The sequence below is a fragment of the Choristoneura fumiferana genome, chromosome 2, assembly GCF_025370935.1.
Source record: "Choristoneura fumiferana chromosome 2, NRCan_CFum_1, whole genome shotgun sequence".
Lineage (NCBI taxonomy): Eukaryota > Metazoa > Arthropoda > Insecta > Lepidoptera > Tortricidae > Choristoneura > Choristoneura fumiferana.
Window position 1 is genome coordinate 10166416 of NC_133473.1, and position 22697 is coordinate 10189112.

Consider the following 22697-nt stretch of genomic DNA (forward strand, 5'->3'; position numbering starts at 1 on the left):
TACTATCAAAGAAACTGTAATAAAGATGTTCCATATACCTACAAGATGTGCTTTACAAAAAATAACTTAAGACAGCCAAGAAATTTAATCTTGTGTTGAAAGTGCAAATAAAGTTTTACTGACGGTTAAGACTAAACCACCACCAGTCGCAATTCAATTCACTGGATTGCCACGTGCAAGTTCGTTAGCTGTGCAAATCAACTCGTGCAATATTCTGTAACACACTGTAAAGCTTGTTACGCAAGCTCTTTTAAATTGTCGGAAACTAACACAATTTCATGCTCAACTTTTCCAGCGCTGTCTTGCTCAACAGTTTAATTTACGTTGGAATCGTTAAGATACGTCAACTTTTTAGTACTGCCAGACTCCGCTATTTCTGCTTCCAAATGTCAATTACGTGAAGAAAATGTTCGTTCCAGCTGCTCAACTACTTGAGTTTGACAGTTAACCAACGATCCAGCTGTCGATAACTTTGTCTCGTAACATTAACAACAGCAACATTATTTGTAAACTTGTAACAATAGTAAAGGTAATTGGGAGAATCAATGCGAATCGCTAAATATAAAATTATGTTCGTATTTCTCTCCGTAAACAGGAATAGCTTTTAGAGATAAAGCTGTTACACACTTCAAATATTTTTATTCTAGCTAAAGCTAAAACCAGTTTGGTTGGTTGGGGTCCTAATTCCGTTATCCGTCAATAGGATGAGAATCTAGATTCTATGAAACTTAACATTGGCTTGATAAATGGAAATTGCAAACGGTTGAGTTAGTTTAAACTTAGGGATCTAACTCAATTTACCCCGAAAGGCTTAAAGTTGGACTTAGTTATAAAATTGATTTATATGTGATAATATTGTACCTACCTACCTATATACGATTTCGTTGAAATTAGTTTGTCTCATGAGGAACACTCACATACATTTTTCTATCACGAGACTTCATTGAGCCGTTTATTGAGTATCGAGTTAGATGGAATGACCTTATCTCTTTTCTACGGCTCAAAGCAATTTCAGCTAATCCCACTCTAGTCGGCACCACTCACTCCGACGCGAGCCGCGACGCCTTAAGTATGCGTGATCACTTTATCAAATTTAGTCCTCAAATATTTAGCTGGTAACACTTGGTTCCACAATAACACACAGTTTAATTAAACTTAACGCAACGCTATTCCATCTGAGTGTTATACTTAAAAGCTTGCTGATGTTTAACAATAACGACATTAACGATAAGGTTTCGAGAGTAGGCAATTAGAGGTAGGTATGTGTAGCAGGTTGGGTGCTTAACGTATACGAAACTCCAAATTTGATTAATCAAGATTCAAAAAGTTAATCAAAAAAATCGTAACTTATCTGTCGTGTTTCTTTCTTCCATTCTAATCATACTTGAAATATTATTATCTTTTATATATTGCACGTCCTCTCAAAAAGAGACGTATCATAAAAACCGGTCAGGAGGGTGTCGGACACGCCCAAGATAAGGTTCCGTAGCCATTACGAAAAAAATCAAGTAATATTATGTGCGTTATAGCACAATTAAAATACTTACTACAGTCTTAAAATCTATTACCAGAAAAAGAGCGTATCTTCACGGCACTTGCGTCCTTTTGTTGAGAAGCGCAGTTTTTCGGCAATAACTCACAAACGGTATATATCCGATCATGTTGAAACCAATTTTCGTTGAAACTATTTATTAAGCGTTACCTTTCTATATTTTTGCATATTTTTTTGGACAAACGGTTTACAAGATAGAAGGAGGGGGGGGGGGGCACAATTTTTGCTACTTTGGGAGCGATTATTTCCGGAAATCTTCACTTAATCAAAAAAGTTTTTAAGAAACCTTACTATTTTTTCAAAAGAACTGTCGAACTATGTGCCACACGTTGATGCAAGTTAATTTTTTTTTTCAATTTCTGTTACGTGTATGGTGTGCTCCCCTATAAATATTTATTTTTGTAATATAACTACAAAACTAAATAGCGGCTTTGACAAGACATATGTACTGGCGTTTTCTTTTATTATTTATGAAGTGATTTTTTAAATGCTTGCATATTGAGCCATCAGTTTAAAAAATGAAAACTATTTAAAAACTAATTGGACTATGCATAATACAATGAATTAATCCTTAATATAATTGAATAGATTCATATTCGTAATCATTAATGTAAGAATAAAAAAAATATTTAACAATATAAACTTATAGAAAATACAATCATATACCTGAGAGCTAAATACTACTAAAGAATAATTCTACTAGCTAACTTAAATAATATTTTAATATTATAAAAAAGACCGAAATTTCATTGATATACATCTTGTAGTTTTCGAGTAAAATGCGTGTGACATACGGACGGACAGACAGACAGACATACCGACTTGACGAAACTATAAGGGTTCCGTTTTTGCGATTTTTGCTCCGGAACCCTAAAAAGAGTGGATATTTTGTATCATTTGTTAATATTTGCACTTTTTTGTGTTATGGCAGTTTTTTATAGGATGTGCGATATAATAAAACTGAAGTGGGTCGAAAGTCTGTACATGGAAGATATACTTAGAATCGATAACAGAACACGTTCCAACAGTTTTAGAATTTTTGTCTGTTTGTCATTTATTTGACTGCGCATCACGTGAGAACGGCTCAACGGATTTTGATGAAAACTTTACTAATCTGTCGAGAATATCTCCGGTCAGGTTATAGGCTATAAAAATTCAACCCTTAAAAGGGGAGGTAGCCACTACACTCGATTGAGTTAAGTTTGCACCTTCAAGTTTTCAAGTACGTGCTATGACTATAGAGTACCCTGCTAAACTAACAGACGGCGCTGAAATAAATAATGTTGTGACACGAGTTAGCCACTGAGTAAGGATTTTGCCAAGTTAACTCTAAGTTTTGATGAGGGGGTACGGATATCCACTAATTAAATAATTTAAATGATTTCATAATACAACAACAAAGTAAACATTAACGACACGGACACGCCCGAAATAGGGTTCCGTAGCCATACGAAAAAATTAAGTAAGTAATATTTTTTTAAGGATTTCGTATTTTTAACCGACTTCAAAAAAGGAGAAGGTTCTATGTTCCAATGTTTGTATTTTTTTTTATGTATGTTTGCCGATAACTCAGTCAATTGTGGATCGATTTTCAAAATCCTTTTTTTATTCGAAAGGGTACTTTTCTGAGGTGGTCCCATTGTCACCAAATCAAGATCTGACGATGGGATCCTAGGGAAATCGGGGGCAAACCTCAAATTTTATAGGCACACCTATGGCGATTTTGGCATTTTTAGCATTAAGATGAGCATACAGCTTACATTCAGAAAGTATCAATTGGTAACCTGGATCTGATGAAGAAGACCGTAGATGATCAATGGAACTCATCAAAGCTAAGTAATGCTCGCTCGTCTATAAACGATCATGATTAATATACCTAGATAAGCGAGTAAGAAGAAGCTTTAAGTTAATGATTTTTCGAACTGATCTGATGCTGAAGCCGGAAGGTAGGCAACGGAACTCTGTTATAAAACAACGGAACTAAGCTGTGTTTGGGCTTTATGGAATCGTTGTGAGATGTACTTTGGCTACGATTCACTAAGTGAAGAATAAAGAAAATGAAGTGAGAGGTGAGGAGGAGAAGTGAGAAATAAAGAAAATTTTTAATAAAAAAATAAAACCGACTTCAAAAAAATTAAAAATAACAAAAAATGGAACCGACTACAAAACCCTTGAAAATATTTTTCTAGGTAGTAACCTACTAGCTCGAAAAATCATCTTAGCAAACCCCTAATGGTTTTTAAAGAACTATCCAACGATACCCCACAGAATAGGGTTGAATGAGAAAAAAAAATCTCCCCCACTTTACGCCTATTTTTTTTTATTTTTTTTATTTTTTTTATTTTTTTTATTATTTGACTGGATGGCAAACGAGCAAATGGGTCTCCTGATGGTAAGAGATCACCACCGCCAATAAAGATCTGCAACACCAGGGGTACCTATTGCATACGCGTTGTCAACCTAGAGGCCTAAGATGGGATACCTCACGTGCCAGTAATTTCACCGGCTGTCTTACTCTCCACGCCGAAACACAACAGTGCAAGCACTGCTGCTTCACGGCAGGATTAGCGACCAAGATGGTGGTAGCAATCCGGGCGGACCTTGCACAAGGTCCTACCACCTGCACCTATGGAAGGTACATTAAAAAAAATCATAGTAGTCCATATATATCCGTGCACGGCTTTCTAGCATTGATAATCCCTGAGCAAATCCGCGGACGGACAGACAGACAGACAGACAGGCATGGCGAAACTATAAGGGTTCCGTTTTTGCCATTTTGGCTCCGGAACCCTAAACACCGGCCAAGGTCGGACACGCCCAGGATAGGGTTCCGTAGCCCTTACGAAAAAATCAATTAATAGTAGTATTGTGTACGGAATCTTCCAAGTTTAGGTATATTTTATACCTTAGGCTGCTATTTACTCTTAAACTACGAATAATTCTCAAGCAATCTTAGCTGCTGTAATTATTGTTGTAAATTTGATATAGTTATTACCATTCTGAATGTTTTCAAATTTTTCCACCCAACAGTTTGGATTTTAGAGGGGGGGGGGACGCTCGATTTTCATGAAACTTTGCACTTTAAAGTTAAATATTTTGCAAACAGATCACTGAATAGAAAAATCGTCTTAGCAACCCCCCAATGGCAAAAGACCTATCCAACGATACCCCACACTATAGGGTTAGTCGAGAAAAAAAATCACCCCCACTTTACGTCGATGGAAGGTAACCTAAAAATTTTTTTTATTGTTTTTTATTTTACCACTGTCGGCGTGACTGATATGTAGGTATATTCATGCGTAATTACAGTTTTCTAATACTAACGGTCTCTGAGCTTAGCCGCGGACTGACAGACAGACAGACAGACGGACAGACATGGCGAAACTATAAGGGTTCCTAGTTGACTACGGAACCCTAAAAAGAATACATAGTGACGTACACATTTCAACGCACAAATAAACACACACATGTAATTGCATAATTATTTCATATACTACGAAATAATAGAAAGTTAGTAATTTACTCCGTCATGAATTATACTCGTACCTTGGGGTGGGTACTTTAAAAAAAAAACATTTTTCTCTGTCTTTTGCGGAGTACCTAAATGTCAAACGATTTGGGGCTCGCATTTTATACGCGTTACCTTTAGATAGAAATGCCCATAGATGTGAAACTTAGTGAACTGGTTTTTCAGTTCATATTTATCCGCAGTTTTAAAGATTTTTTCTAAAATCCCATGGAATCGAATAATGCGTGACATTTAAGTTTGTAAGAGAAAATCTCATTAGGCACACTCGAACCAACTGTATCGTGACCCACTGTGAAACTTTTTCGTAGAAAAAAGTCATAGTGACATCGCATTGCTTGTTGTTGTTGTTGTTTCTTTAAAAAAAATATGGCGCTGTCCATCGGAGGACAATTTTGCCAGTGTCTAGTAGTTTTTGCCGTTGTACGGTAAAAAAATTCTAGAAAACGAAATATGAGACGTAATGGTGGATGAACGATCAAAGATTTTTATTATCTCATCGCATTGCTTAACAAGGGAATTTATTATGACACTGAGAGAAAATTCAACGGTGGGTCAGGACTCAAAGGTTTACTAATGTTTCGGCGAAAAACGTGTGGCAACCTGATTCATTTCGCAACTTTTCATTTCCCAACTGTTTAATATGGGCCTTCTGTATCGCCTTAGGTTTAACTCCTGTAATGATACTGTAAGTGATGATAATGTAAATAAATAAATAAAATATTTTTGAAACTGTAAATATTTCAGGATTTTTATAAAACTAATCTAACCTAACTAAAATGGTTCTACCATGGTTCTACACAATGACACTTAAATAAATCCTGAAATATTTACAGTTTTAGAGTTGCGAAATGAAAAGTTGCGAAAAGGCAGTACCCGGGACTCAAATGGTTCGACTAAAGGTTCCACTGTACTATGGAGTATTGTGTAAAAGCGAACAAAAGCTAGTCAAATCATAAACGTAAGTTAAGTGGCATGTGAACTCAATTATAGGTACAGTCATTCACGATGACGCGTGCCGTGGTTCTTATTACAATGACATTAATGTCTAATTTTGTCTCACGTCTTCGTGGATGGCACTAGGTATAGGCAAACTTGGTACTCGCAGTGAAAATTGTGTATTACCTATTATCCCCTGGTGTTTCAGGTGTTTATGAGCGGTGGTGATCTCTTACCATCAGGAGACCCACATGCTCGTTTGCCATCCATTCGAATAAAACCGGATGGCCATGTGGTTAGAGAACCTGACTACGAAGCTTGAGGTTCCGGGTTCGATTCCCGGCCGGGGCAGATATTTGTATGAATAATACGAATGTTTGCTCTCGGGGCTTGGATGTTCAATATGTATTTAAGTATGTATTTACCCTATCTAAGTATGTTTATCTGTTGCCTAGTATATCCATGGTACAAGCTTTGCTTAGTTTGGGTTTAGGTAAATTGGTGTGAAGTGTCCCATGATATTTATTTATTATTATTATTTATTTATATGCGCTACATATATTCGCGTTTGAATAGAATCCATGTACTATTTGAAACTTGGGAAGCAACGACCTCTCAGTTCAGCACTATACATTATTGGAACAACCCGCATCCTCTGGTCCCTAAAGGCCTGCCTTCGATTCAGCTTCAGCATCGAAAAGCTTATTTATACTGGTTCAAGTCGATTCGAAGCATCTTGGTACTTATACCTCCATCAATGTCATAGTCGCGAACCGAGCACGCTGATTATATTATATACCCTCGGTTGGTCACGTTATTATACTGCTGTCGGTTTGTAGATTACACCGGCCCAAGTTAATAATAGATTTTATCGTGTGTCACGCTAGAACTCATTACTGCCTGAATGACCTGTTGGAGTTCCTAACTATGTACGCTGTCTCTTTCGGCGTTGTAGTGTAGTAAGGGTAGCAAGAAGTAGTCGCGGGTGGGCAAGCCCTGAAGCGGTTCTGAATTGAGCGCCGCAGCGGTGAACCGCCCGCCGCGGTGTCACTGTCTCTGAACAAATGGGTTCCCGACCCAGCTTTATATTTGCATATAGAACTGTTGTTTAGATATTTGGCGCTTATGAATATAAGCTTCAACTGCCTTTTTTCTACATAATGTGGATGAAAGCTTTTGACTATCGCGATTGTAAGTGCGGCCAGATAAGGTTACCTTTTAGGATAGCGAGACATTCCTTTAAATTATATTTATTCCAGGGTAGAATTTTTCCTATCTGCGGAAACAATATTATTTTATCCTCGTATCGTCCAAGTATAGATTAGATTTGTGACATTATCGATGAATTGATTGCTTTTATCTGTAGGTTCTAGATGCTAAAGCAATGGAGCGTAAATACTTGATACTAAGAATATCAAATTCGTACCTCAAATTGAAAAAAATGGAACCCTTCATTTGTTATCTGCCTGTGAGTTTATAAGTCTGTCACCACTGTTTTCTCAGGAACGGTTGAAATTATCAAGTTGATATTGATGTCTAATACCTATAACTATAAAAAAAGGTAAAAAAACTAAAGTTTCTAAAGTCACACAATAATGACACATAATCTTTTAATAGATTATTTTATACAAAAAATCGGCCAAGAGCGTGTCGGACACAGGGTTTCGTAGCCATTACGAAAAAATCAAGTAATATTTTTCTAAGGATTTCATATTCTGTACGGAACTTCAGAGTTTAGGTATATTTTATAACTTGTACTATCTATTCTGTGCCTTAGGCTGCTTTTTAACCCCCGACGCAAAAAAAGGGGTGTTATAAGTTTGACCGCTATGTGTGTCTGTGTGTCTGTTTGTGACACCGTAGCTCCTAAACGGGTGGACCGATTTGAAATAAGGTTTTCTAGCGATGGTTCTTAGACATGTTTTATCAAAATCGGTTCAGCCGTTTCAAGATCATCAACTCTTTTGTTCGCTGCGGTAGGAATTTTAGACGCATAATGGGTATTTACTTTACTTTCAAACATATTTGGGACCTAAAATTTGAAACACCCATGTATGTTATATAACTATGCAAGATTATGGTATTCTCGGCCTGATGCTGCAGCCAGAATATCCAGAACACTAGTAGGTACACTCTTGATAAAACCATAGCAGATATCTCGTGTTTGGATTCGTTTCGATCAGTATATGATCCTACATACAATGCAATGGTGGCAACAGGATGAGCTGATGCTACAGCCAGGATATCCAGCACACTAGTAGACTGTAAAAAAAAATAGCACATATATCGTGTTTGGATTCGTTTTGATCAGTAATTGATTCTACATATAATGCAGTGGTGGCAACACGACGAGCTGATGCTGCAGCCAGGATATCCAGCACACCAGTATACTCTTGAAAAAATAATAGCAGATATGTCGTGTTTAATTTCTTTTGATCAGTATTTGATTCTTTATACAATGCAATGATGGCAACACGATGAGCTGATGCTGCAGCCGGGATATCCAACACACTAGTAACACTTTAAAAAAATATACTTACCAAAGTTTAAAAAAACATGAAATAAAAAACTTAAATTAAAATTTAAAAAACCCCCGACACAAAAAAACGCAAGCAAAAATAAAAAGAAAATGCCCGAAAAAAAACGCCGACAATAAAACTCCACCATAAAAGACAACTAAAAAGTATAAATAATTATGCACTACCTAGCTGTTGCACGCGACTTCATCTGCGAAGAATTCGTTTATCCCTATCCCCCGGGATTATGCTGATTTCCCGCAAAATTAGACGGACAGACATGGCGAAACTATAAGGATTCCTAGTTGACTACGGAACCCTAAAAACGAGGGTATCAAAATATTATATAGTAGTATATGGCATTTTCCGTTGCAAGATTATTGTTTTTCAAATTTACATATAAATATCTAATCCTGCGCGAGTGTCCCGTGCGCGAGTCTGACTCGCACTTGGCCAGTTTTCATTTTTAACCGACTTCAAAAAAGGATGAGGTTATCAATTTTTACATATATATGTATATATATACATTTATGTTTTTTACCTCAGAACTCCGTCATTTATGAACAGATTTGTTTTTTTTTGCGTTCGTCTAGGCATGCTTTCAATTAATAAATCCCATATGCACTAAATTATGATCTGATGATTGGATCGTAAGGAAATTGCGGGAACTCTTTTAGTTTAATCGTTGTACCTAGTGCTTCAATGAAACTACTAGGGAACGACAAAGCAGTAATGAAACTGCTGTCAGTTTCAGGAGGGCATGATGTGCGCACTTATTCCTGGAAATTGGAAATTCCTTCCTTTCACACCCGCTGCACTGTTATGTGACCGCCTCGGCTGCAAATGAAAAGTCTTATAACATTATGTCACGCGATTTCTAACTTTTTTTGTGGTAGAGGTTATTAGTTTTTTTATATGAAAAGAATCTAATATCAGAGCGATCTACGTTGTTAGAAATAAGTTAAATATAGAGCTTTAATAACGAATAAGTACTAAGCTTATTAATACTCCTCGAACTATACAGGTAAAAGTCTGAAATATTATGTCAAAGTAATTTATTTTCTGTTTATTAATGAATAGTTATCACTCTCAGAAACTTACTTTTGAAAGGAAAATATAGCAAAGTACCTTTTCAACATGTCAACTCCTATCTAGGTACCATAAATAATTCCAAATCATTAGGCAAGCAACACATCCACGGATCATTTAAATTTTTCAATACGAACACGGGTCCCTAACTAACAAGGAGCCTTTTCCCTTGCTATTAATTACATTACTACACCTCCTCGGCCTAAAAATACAATTTTCCTTCGAATAGACGCTGATGAATAATAGCCTTAGTCAGCGATAAATTGTCAGATTGAATCTTTTACGTCCTTAAATTCGTGTACGATGATTCACAATTTAGTGTGTCGGGTAATTATCAACATTTGAAAGCTTTTCCTTTATAACAAAACGAAATGAGAATATCAAAATAACGTAGTTAGTAAATAGGCTGATACCAACAAGGGAACGTACTACGAGTAATACACAGCCTCTCTCTTTCCGGTCCATACACTTTCCACTGATGGGCACATGCCTTTTCTCAGATTGGGAGAGCTTAGGCTGTAAATAGCTCATCAAAGTTTTAATTTTAGGGCGTAAAAGACAATTCTAATACATTTTTATTCAAGCCCATCTGTAACTCATATCGTTCACAATATGGTGTTTTGCAAATATAATTTCTAATTTGAGTGGTTAGCTACTGACTATTCCTTAATTTAAACTCGTGACATTGGTTTTCTAGGTGTTCGATATTCTCTGGTCGGACCCGCAATGCATAGGCGGTTGCGTGGCGAATGCCCTTCGAGGCGCTGGCACGTATTTCGGACCCGACGTTACTTCATCCTTTCTCCAGAAAAACAAGCTGAGCTTCCTGGTTCGAAGCCACGAGTGCAAGCCTGGTGGATACGAAATATTACACAATGGAAATGTAAGTCGAAATTATAGAACTTGTTTATAATCTATCTATAAAGTATAAAAGAAAGTCGTCTGTTCTTGCTGATCATATTTTACGCCATAAAACTTAATAACATTATTTATGATATCTGACTTATAAGTATAGGGGTTCGTTTTTACAATATATATTTTTTAAGATACATAATAATTTGTTCCGAAAATGTTTTAGTCGCAGCCATTAAGGGAATAGAATGTAACACCAGCTTTTATATACATACAAACCTATGAGATCGTTTCAACAAAGCGACGTGTTTACACATCACATACCTATGAATATCCCAATTATACGTGTTAGGATCATCAATTTTACACCGAAAGTGAAGATAGTAGATGAAGTGCGTACTAGCCTTGACTTCCTCAAGGATTTCATAAAATAATAGGTAACTCTCCTTCACATTTTGGAACGACTCCAAATATGGATGATGGATAACGGGGAATATTACTAATGATAGATGCCTACGCCACTTAGGCAGTAATGATACGTTTGTAGGTAAACTTAGCCTCACAGCCGGCTCGTTTACATTGCTTCTAAGTTTATATTTAGATGTGATTGACCTAGTTTCTTCAATAAGTCGCATCCGGGAATGACGAATGGGTTCATTTTGGGCGCCATTATTCATCACGGCAGTTGAGTCACCAAAACGCACATAGAAAGCGAAAATTTATACAAATAAGGCACGATATTTATTAAAGCTGAACGGGTCAGTATTTACTAATGGTAATCTTCTTTATGCTATAAAACAAAATATATGTATAATGCCTACGGAATAATCAGTTTGAATTTGATCTAAAGAACTACTGCTTTTCATATAACTACCTCTAAATAGCGCCACTATAGTTACAGTCGAAGAAACTGAATCACATTTTTACGGTGATTTTCCACCGGCGAGGCGAGATGAGGCAAGATGAGGATGAGCGAGAAGTTCCTATACAAAACGCGCGATATCGTGCGGGCTCGCACCAGCTCGCAGAAGACATCCCAATACTAATACCGATTTCCGCCCATCCTCGCCTCGTTTCGCTTCGCCGGTGGAAAGTCACCTTTAGTCCGTACATCTGCCAAAGAAATCGGTTACGCGGTTCCGTTTCATCGATGGTACTTACTCCATCCAGCCTTTGTCGTGTTTCTGTTGGAATCGATTTTTTAAGTAACATCTTTCAAAATACAATTCGGCCAACCAACATTTCTGTTGAATATGAAAAAAGAAAGAGTATATATGGCACTGAAAGACTACAGATCTCCATTTTAACAACTATTCCATTTAATTTGTAGGTACACGGAGATTTTGAGAATGGTCTTTTCTCGGATGGGATATCCATATCCCTACCCCATGGTTAATAAAATCAAGTAGTTATCTTTGGTGTTTAATGCGTTGCTTAGCCAAGTGATTCTTCTATTATTTTTGTGGACGGTAAAGGCGCTAGGGACGCCCGAATAATCACCCTTGAGAAGTCTTACAGCTTTAATTAAGGCGTTGAAACTTTCAACAATATAGCTGGTACCATTATGAGTCTGCATTGTTAGTTGGGGCATTATATTTTCGGGGTCAAACATTGTAGAGAACCAATTACAAAAGCATTTTCACAAAAGTTAGGAAACTTTTATATAAGGCCATACTTTGTCCGTAAAAGTCTACATTAAGGCTAAGCGCATAGTTTGGTCAGCGAGAAATTAAAAAGTTAAAAAGATTGCAGGCGCGCTAGCTCGACAATACTCGTAATTTATTATTTTTGAGTCTCCAACTTTTTAAAAAGTGAAAATGGCCATGGAAATGTTGGCACAAGTCATATACAGCCAACTCAAATTGTGGTGTTTTCGGTGGAAAAATACACCTGCGGTTTTTTTTAATGAAAAAAAGGCGGGAAAGCATGAAAAATTTTATTGGAATAAAATTAAATGTCATAATATATTTGGTTGAGAAAAGGTTCATTCTAATTTAGTTTATTCCTTCACCGTTTTTGAGAAAAGTTTTATATTAGTCTCGGCTGGAATAGCAATTACTGGCTTCGTATTAGTTAAACGGACGAGCTTGCGAGCTTGCGATTCTCATACTCAGCCAGCAATTGCCTACTTCCAGGCTATGACAATAATCTACTATTATTAATAAGTGGAATAATTATACCATTATATTACATATAAGTATGCACTTTACGGTAATAGCTACAGCTTATATATTGTAGTCTTTCAGGGGGCTAGCATCCTACTTATTGACACATACCTACATGAAACATAATATTCTTTTTTAACCAGTGAGCGTGTGGGTAAAGATCGGATGCTTTATATCGTCGCCACGACTATGCTCTGCCAATGACGAGGCGAGCGCTTACTCTGTTTGAGTGTATCCGGTTTCACGCGTAGTCGTAACCGCGACTAGCTCGGTATTTTTTTTTAAATTAACCACCGATGAATTTCTATAATGATCTGTAGTAAGTGTAGATGAGGCTGAAGATGTAGCTCACTAGTTCAGTAACAGCCTCTTCACTCCGCGATAAACGCTATGAATGCTGTAATAAAATTGAAAACGTTCCACAGGTCATTACAATCTTCTCTGCGTCCAACTATTACGAGTTGGGGTCCAATAAAGGCGCGTACCTGAAACTCTGCGGTAATTCTCTGGAGCGGCAGTTTGTGCAGTACACGGCGGCCGTGTCACGCACACGACGGCTCACGTTTCGGCAGCGGGTCGGCTTGGTCGAGACATCGGCCATGAGGGAGCTGCATAACCACATTATGTCTGCACGGAGACCGCTCGAAGCCACATTCCGCAGCATGGATCTGGAACAAAGCGGTTATTATACTATACTTATTGTTTTAATAATTGATAGACAATTTAATTAGGCGACGTATTCAAAAAACAAATCCATAAAAATGTTGAATTTGGCTGCTCTACATTTGTACTAATAATACTTTTTAAATTAATCTGGTATTATATTCTATCCAACATCATTTTAGCTCATGTTTTTAAGGGCATATAGTGCATATCTCATACCTAAGATGAAATTATAAGTACATACCACATAGTTTAACTGCCTTACTACAGTAATATATTAAATTGATTTATCAAAGACGTTAACTCCACTATCTCACTGTCGCATCAAATGAAATATAATATCCTACTTCCTCGACTTCCGATGTGCACTTCCACGTAAATTATCGCGAATATTGCGTCCTGTCATCATCCCCCAGGGGTCCTTATAGGTAACTTATCGAAAATGTTCCACGATAAAGGAGACAAAAAACGCAGTAAAATCTGTACGTATCATTTTAGGCTCATCATTTCAGGAAATCGGTTATGTTTCCGGATGTAGTTACTATATTTCAAGGCTCCATACTGGGAAAATACGATAAGGGTATGAAGAGATAAGAGTTAATTTAGACGTGGCGTGGAGACGAGCCGAGGCGCCCACATACCTGCGCTCGGTCTAATTGATTGGGTGTGTTATCATGCCGCCGTGCACGCGAGCGACCTACGAAATAAGGCAATTCCGGTGTTGATAGGCTTTTACGCATTGCTCGATCGACCGGCACGCCGCACTTGTTATCGCCTTCATACAAGGGCCAGTTTCTCAGAATTGATCACACTTAGGTAGTAATATTATTTTTTAATTTTCAGAAGTTTACTAAGTTACAAAACATAATAATTTAAAATAAATAAATATAAGCAAAGCTTGTACTATGGATACTAGGCAACGGATAAATATACTTATATAGATAAATACATACTTAAATACATATTAAACATCCAAGATCCGAGAACAAACATTCGTGTTTTCACACAAATATCTGCCCCGGCCGGGAATCGAACCCGGGACTTCAAGCTAGAAGTAGTCAGGTTCTCAAACCACTTGGCAATCCGGTCGTCATTTGACTAGGTAATAAGGGAATAAACGAATAACTAAATTAATCTAACCCAGTCTAATCATAAAATGCAAAATTATTGTGTAAGACTGTTTGTTTCTAAAACAAAAAAAAAACAACAATCGTATGTATCATAAGTATTTGGGACCTTCGCCTATTCTTAATGTTATGCTATCTTTAAATTCTTCTATGCATCTAATTTGGAATCCTGATCGGTAATCACATTCACATATAGATGTAAGTAAATAGGTAACTATACGATACGAGTATATATTTGTGAGATACATTCGAGTTTATTGCAATTAACTGTGCCAATCTAAATTGTGCTTCCATCCTATCCTCAATTAGTGACAGTAAACGCACAGCACGTTTCCTATATAACTGCTGCGGGACGAATTAATTGAATGTTAGGTCTTGCCTACATTTGTATACTTACTACGGTTTCCAGGCGGTATCTGGCTGGACAAAAGAAAGCCAAACTCTGCTTAATATTTCAATAGGACTATCGATGCAAGATTCACTACTTTGCCTCTATATAAGCACACTTATAACGACGTTTAAAATAAAAAAAACCTTGTGTTGTTTTTCTTTATTATTATTGAGATGCAAACTAATGAAAATAACGAAAGATTTTATCGCTTCAAATTTAATTCATCGCTTAACCAACCTCGGATTTAGTTCACGTAGTAAGATTGAATTGCAATTACTCGCACTAAGTTAAGCAGCGTTCTGATGGGCACCATTTTCCTTTTCAAGCAATGAATGTAAACTCGTATTCAAATCTTTGAAGCTTGTTCCTGAAAGTCTTTACGTTGCAAAACCCTCTACGGCCGGCGGGGAAACGAGTAAATTTTATATGCGGATTTTGCTTAACTGGTCTCTTTTTACTCGCGATAGGGATCGCTGGTTTTTTTTTTATAAATCTGTTCTTAATGAGTGCTTACCTATGCCATGAAACGCTCCAATTCTCAGTACGCTTTTCAAACACAATGTAAGTAGGGATGGTCCAAAATAATTAAATGCTGTAAACATTTCTTTGTGTGGTTAGGGACGAAGTAAATTATTGTATGCATGTAATTGTACCGTACGTGTTGTGTGTTAATTAAACTTTTACCTCGCCTTCTCGGAAACTGTATGGTCTGTATGTAATTGTTGTAATCCCAGTACACGCTCTTTAATTGTTAGTGTCGCCATCGCTTGATGCATTTGGTAGAAAACGAAAAATTTACAACGTATACAACAGAATCACGGTGGTAAACAAAGTTATAAACAATTATTAGCCTTCAAAGCAAACTGACTACAAAAGCTAGTAGCCTCAGTTTTTACGTAAATTTGTTAAATTGAATTGCTTTATGTGAAATATCTTATTTTCATTTATTTTTTACGTCGGCATGAATTCAATTCCTTTGACAAATATTGAAGTTTCATTTTGATGCTGAATTTTTAGATTGTTCTTTGTTTGTCCTCCAAAGGCGGTCAAATACAATATAAGTCTTTGTTTGGATGATTCTGCGTAGATCCATCACGTTCAGATGGAAACAGTCGAAGTTTTACAAAGAAAGCGAAACTTAATGTAGGATTCAGCTCATTTGTCATCGTCTCTACTAATTTTGGTTAACTTTTCTTGTTAGCGTTGTTCAAAAGTATTATGTCAACTTATCAAAGGTTCCATTTATTTGCAGCGGTCCTAGCCGAAGAAACTGACAAGGAAAGATAAACTCTGTCGTTAATTATATCCCAATCACGTCTTAACTCGTATGAGAACGAAATTAGTATTTGTCAACTTAACGTAGCCTTCGCTTCCTAATCGGCGGATATTAATTTTGTAGGTAGGTAAGTCGGAATTCCGATAGAGAGAATGATCTCACTTTTTTGAACTGACAAAAAAAGCAGAGGTTATGAAGTCGGTTATTTTTTTATTTACCTTAAAACTCCATCATTAATGAACCGATTTCATTTTTTTCTCTTCTGCTTCTCAACAATAATCGTTCCGCTTCGGGTAAAACAATCTTTAGCACTCTTAAAAGGCGTCGAGCAGTTGAAGTTTAGCCGTTGTACAGTCACCAGCATCAATATCTGACACAACAAACGTGCATAAATATCTGACACGACTCTATTTCTAGGGCCGGAAGGACGTGTCAGATATTTTTGCACGCTCCGCTGTGTCAGATGGGCCAATCAACTTTTTTACCGACACTATTCTGTCCGCGACATTTTTCAAACAATTGCAGATTTTTGATTAAGATTAAGTAAACATGTTTTATCTGTAATTTAATAGATGGTGTACATGAATACATGCCATCCTAAATAAGTTAAACCTATTAAACCGTGAGATATCTTGTTGGAAGTACGATTTTTTGGTAACGTCAGAGTCAATTTTGGTAACGCAGGAGACGCCCAGTGTCGGTTAAATAGTTGATTGGCCCAGATATTAATGCTGGTGACTGTACCATCAGCCAAATATGTGGTCTACCACCCTAAAAAACAAAAATATCTGAACACGATTCTATTGTTAACGGCGTAGAAGCGAATCCAGATATGTTTGATAAAATTTTTGCTCATATGTTTATGAACTCGACTGTACCTTAGATTACCTGCACTAAAAAGCGAGCCAGCGAAAATAAAATTTAACTAAAAAAATACCGAGTAAAGAAAGAAAGAAAGAAAGAAAGAAAATACATTTATTCACAACACAAGACACGACAATATTATTTTAAGCGCTCGGTTGTTCGTCGCAATGCGTTTGACGCACATCAATTTTGTATCAGATAATGCATGCGCTTGCCGTTGCGCTAAGCTCACTGCGTTAGACAATGTTTGGTAGTTAGATTATCAGACGCAAATTGATGTGCGTCAAGCGCATTGCGTGTATCGCAGCGTTTATCGCATAAAACAAACGAGCGCTTAAGTACGATAGTATAAATATTAAGATAGTATGTTACAAAAACCATGAAAATAATTTCCTACCAGTTTGAAGTCGGTGCTTTAGCACGAGCTAGAAGAAGTGCACCTATAGTTGTCTACCTCACCTACCATCCCTAACTATCTATTGGGATTTTATTATTCCTACTGGCTTGTGCTATAGCATCGACTTCAATCTGGTAGTAAATTATTTTCATTGTTTATTATAGTTGTTTAAAAATTAAATAGTCGTTTTAATTTTTTTTAATTCTCTTTTAGATAAAGCTATGGTTTTCTACTTGTTTCATTATCAGTTGCGTGTCTAATAGCAGGATAACAAAATATCTTTAGTAAGTTAATTTCATGAAAATAGTCAAACCAGTTGAGTCATAGTCATTTGTAGAAATTGTAAACATGTCTGAAACCTGTGTCTCAAACTCGTTGTCATTAGAAGCTACATTAAAGAGGATGATATGGGCTTAAAACCTTTGAAAGGGTTTCTCGTAAATTCAGCATAGGTAAAATGTCGGTTATTTTATGCAAAGGCTATCATCCATCGCCGTTCAACGCGGGAACGCGGCAAGCGTGTTGGGCACCTTTGCGCCAGGAACGATTCGAGGCGGTCTTTTTTTATGATATAAAAATATTATTTAAGTTAGCTAGTAGATTTATTATTTAGTAGTATTTAGCTCTTAGGTATATGATTGTATTTTCTATAATTTTATATTCTTAAATAAATAGATATAAAAAATATTGGTACAGGAATGATATCCATCAGCGACTGGTGCCTAGCAATGGAGGAGACGACTCACCTGGGGCTACCATGGAGGATGCTCAAGGACAAACTCGTGCGCACCGACGCCGAGACGCGACGCGTCCGTTACATGGATACCTTTGAATTAATTGCCAATGTAAGTATTATATTATGTAAATATTAAGTACTATAAAAGTATTTAAATAAATAAATGCTTGTTTTTATTTTTCAGAGACTTGCAAGGAAAGCTGATACGCAAACGGTGGTTGAAACTCTTTACAAGAACAAATCAAGTTTAGAAGCCATTTTCAAAATTCTAGACAAGGATAACTCGGGTATGTCGATATATTCTGATTTATGGTGATTGCGAGGCAGTTGTTACGTTAATTTAACTAAACTTATTTATTGAACAGGTTACATAACGTTAGAGGAATTCTCAGAAGCTTGTCAGCTGCTGGGTAAGTACATGCCGAATCCCATGACACAGGAGCAGCTAGTGGACATCTGTCGGTTGATGGATATTAATAAGGACGGTTTAGTGGACCTAAACGAGTTCCTCGAAAGCTTTCGGCTAGCGGAAAAGAGCCTGCAAGACGAGGATGACGAGGAAGCGGCCACCTGACACTCGCCCGGCCGCCGCCCCAGCCGGACGGCGGTCGACCGCGACGAAACCGGCGTCACTGTTGAAGTCCTCAAACTCGACGACACGAAACCAACCGACAAAAAACCACCTAAAAATGGCCTCGCCCATCTAATGGGCGATTCCGTCCCGAGCGTCTCTAAACAAATGGACGAAATAGAATTGATAGATTGCGACGAACCGCCGCGCCGCCCCGGCCTCCTTGAGAGCGATATGTAACACTGCCGCATTCGAATCTACCTACACTATTTTCAGAATACGTTGTACTCTATGGACAGATTGTGCTTAATTATTTGAGAGTTTATCCTAAACGTGTGCGTAATTTTTACTGTTTGTAAATTTTAATCTGAGCCTAATGTAATGAAAAATTCTGTAAATCTTTCTACAGGGCTTATGGCGTCGTCTAAAGCTTGTTTGAAGAGGAGTTGTTTACTAAACAGTTTGTCATTATCAAGCTCTTTGTGATGTAATATTTTATAATCTAATTAGACTTTTAAAATTGTGCTACCAAAGTTTCACTTTTCGTAAAGAACCGTAAGAACTTGTACCCCCTATTATAATATATAAAATTGTTATGTAATTCGTTTCATTTTATGAATTGGTGCCAATTTTTGATCAAATTATAGGATACACGTATTTATACAGACTGATTGGCTATCGTTTACTTAAACGAATATTTATTAATAAATTAATTAACGAATGGGAACAATGACATTGAATCCTCTACTCAAAAATTTGCGGTACTTTGTATTTTTATAGTAATAATAATTTTTATTCTTGGAAACTGCACCAAAAATATTTTTCCAATTTAAATATCATATAGAATTCGGTGCAGTTCCTTAAATATTGTAGCCAATTATAAAAATGATATTGCTTAGAGATTTATGAAAAACTATTAAATTATATTTACGAAATTAATATTTCTTGGCGTTTATGGTAGAGTAACAATAATTATGAGTACACAGTACGTTTTCTTATACATATCTCTATATTCAATTATTAAGCATTCCAATGCAGTAGGATGTTTTCCAGGAACCATGTCGCAATTTTCATAATAGAGTCCGATGCCGACTTCAAATATTTCGACGAGTAACGTTCCAAATTGCTCGTCGTATTGAGAATATAGTGGTCACGATATGTACCTATTTTATTATTATCTTAAAAATACTCTTTATTATCTCTAATCTCTAATGTAAGTTATAATACTTATAATAATCAATTACTCTGTACTTCTTTAAATTATTCTCCTTCAACGATTCTTGCATTATATACAAAATTGTAGCCAATATGTCGATTTGTTTTATATTTGTCCATTAAAATGTGATATTGGTCATGTGATTTTTATTTGAGTTCAACTTTAACCCGCAGCCCGCAGCCCCTGTTAGGTAAGTCAAATTCAATTAGTAGGTACACAATCACACCTTTGACTTTAGGTAGACACGAGTAATGTGTCTGTCTTTACAATTATTGTTCAGTCAACATCATAAATAAGTGATCAACATTGTATCTTGTCGCTTTCAGTCATTACATGATTTTGTATGGCTTTTCAAACATGACGTTAAGTTGTGACAAGGTACAAAAGTGATCACTTATTTAGGACGTTGACTGTTCCAGTAGTTAGATCGAAAAAAAGATAGCAAAAAGTTGGTCAACCGCGAATTGTATCTGCATACAAAGGGTCACTTTTGCCAAAATTGAGTAAAACACGATTTTTATATGGAGAATACGAAAACCTGCTATAAATTCTAAACTAACTTTATATTACTATTTAATATGAATTATAGCTCACCCGGAAATTTTGAATTTTTTTGGAACAAAATTTTTCCTATGTTCTTTCCAGGGTTAGCTATCTCTACCAAATTATAAATTAATTGGTTAAGCGGTATAAGCGTGAACAGGTAATAGACAGACAAACAGAGTTACTTTAGCATTTTTATTATTAGTAGGGAATATTGTCTTGTTACGTTAAAGAGTATTGTTGAAACGGATACAGTAATTTATACTCTGAAAATTTTGAAGCTTACCTACATAATACTCGTATATATGTATAAACTAGCTTTTGCCCGCGACTTCGTCCGCGTGGAATAGTAATTTTGGGAAGTATTTAATTTATATAGGATACCTATTCTGCCAATAATAGTACATAGAAACATCTATGGTTTATTTAATACATTGCTACAAATATAAACTATTTTTTTTTTGTTGTTCCATACATCCATCCGTCCGATGTTCTTTGGTAAAACATAAATATTTTGCGGGTAGTCATATTTTAGCAATACGACGTGTATTCTACCCTTCCAACACAAAAGGACTAATTCTTCATAGTGCATTTTTACTAAGCATAGCTACACATATTTCCGATAAATATGTAGTAACTTGTTTGGAATTCCTTAAGAAACTTTCATCCCATATTTTCAAGTAAATAGGTCGAAATTTGAAAAGCGCCAGAGCAAATGTTTTTAAGGGTTCCGTACCTAAAAAGAAAAAAATGGAACCCTTGTAGGATTACTTTGCTGTCCGTCCGTCCGTCTGTCTGTCAAGACCCTTTATCTCGTAAACGCGCAGAGTTAGGTATCTAGTTGAAATTAAAACCCTAAACTCAGGTCAATAGTCCCGAAAGCTGTGAAAAAATCAAACTTCTAAGTCAAGGCAATCAAAAGCTACAGTCGTTAAAAAGGTGTTTCCATACAAATTGCCTCAACAGAAAAAGTTATAGGGTACTTCCGGCTGTCCTAGAAACTTGGAATTTTGCATAAAGGTAGCTCTTATAGCACAATAAATAAGAAAAATCTGAAAATTATATTTTTTCATGTCTGACTGTCTATGTGAATAAGCCATCTAAAATGACCCCACATTGCGTACATTTTGCTTATGAGCTTAGAAGGCTCTGCTAACACTGCACCATCCCCTCTGCTAACATCCCCTCGCAGGTAACATTTTCAAAACGCTTAAACAAATATCTATTTATTTCTTATACCTAAGTAGCAACAATGCCAAGTTTCATAAAGAACCATCGATTTATCTTCGACAATGACGATCTTCATATAAAGTTCATCCCTATTTCACCCCTCACAGGAAGAATTTTTAAAAACGCGAACAAATATGTATTTTATCTCTTATCACGTGCCCAAATGCCAAGTTTCATAAAGAACCATCGATTTATCTTCGACAATGACGATCTCCATATAAACTTTCATCCCCTATTTACCCCCTCACAGAAAGAATTTTAAAAAACGTGTGAACAGATATCTATTTATCTCTTTTCAGTGCCGAAATGGCAAGTTTAATAAAGATTCATCTATTTATATTCGATAATGACGACCTTGCGTCCTTTCATCCCCTATTTCATCCCCTCACCGGTCGAATTTTCAAAAAACCTCAAAGAAATATAGAATTATTTCTTATTAAGTGCCTAAAAATGCCAAGTTTCATGGTTTTATCTTCGACAGCGACGAACTTCCACTATATAAACTTTCATCCCCTATTTCAAACCCCTTAAGCCTCTTTTTGCAATAAAAGATAGCCTATGTGCTTTCCCAGGGTCTATTTTATCTCTGTACCAAATTTCATCTAAATCGGTTCAGCGGTTTAGGCGTGAAAGCGTAACAGACAGACAGACAGACAGAGTTACTTTTCGCATTTATAATATTATATAGTATATATACTAGCTTTTGCCCGCGACTTCGTCCGCGTGGAATAATAAATTTGGGAAGTATTTAATTTATTTAGGATACCTATTTTGCCAAATAGCACATAGAAACTTCCACAGTTTACTGAAAAAAACCTACTTTAATACATTGCTATAAATAAAACTATTTTTTTTTAGTTCTTCCATCCATCCATACATACATGTCTTTGGTAAAACATAAATATTTAGCGGGTAGGCACATTTTAGCAATACGACGTGTATTCTATTATTCTACCCTACCAACACAAAAGGACTAATTATTATTCTTCATAGTGAACTCTTGACACCTTACGTCGTTTATTGTCAGTTAGGAGGGTAGGATTA

General features: G+C 36.3%; 1 protein-coding gene across 2 annotated transcripts in view; it reads left to right on the top strand.

Moving 5' to 3' along the window:
* The window catches only part of rdgC (retinal degeneration C), a 106651-nt gene extending 86643 nt beyond the window's left edge, over window positions 1-20008 (top strand). For both annotated transcript variants that reach the window (XM_074107924.1, XM_074107929.1), the window contains exons 11-15: window positions 10320-10505; window positions 13065-13320; window positions 18054-18202; window positions 18278-18380; window positions 18459-20008. In XM_074107924.1, the coding sequence (XP_073964025.1) occupies window positions 10320-10505; window positions 13065-13320; window positions 18054-18202; window positions 18278-18380; window positions 18459-18667 (903 nt within the window). In that variant the 3' untranslated portion in view covers window positions 18668-20008. The remainder of the gene's footprint in view (window positions 1-10319; window positions 10506-13064; window positions 13321-18053; window positions 18203-18277; window positions 18381-18458) is intronic.
* Window positions 20009-22697: the final 2689 nt, after the last annotated feature.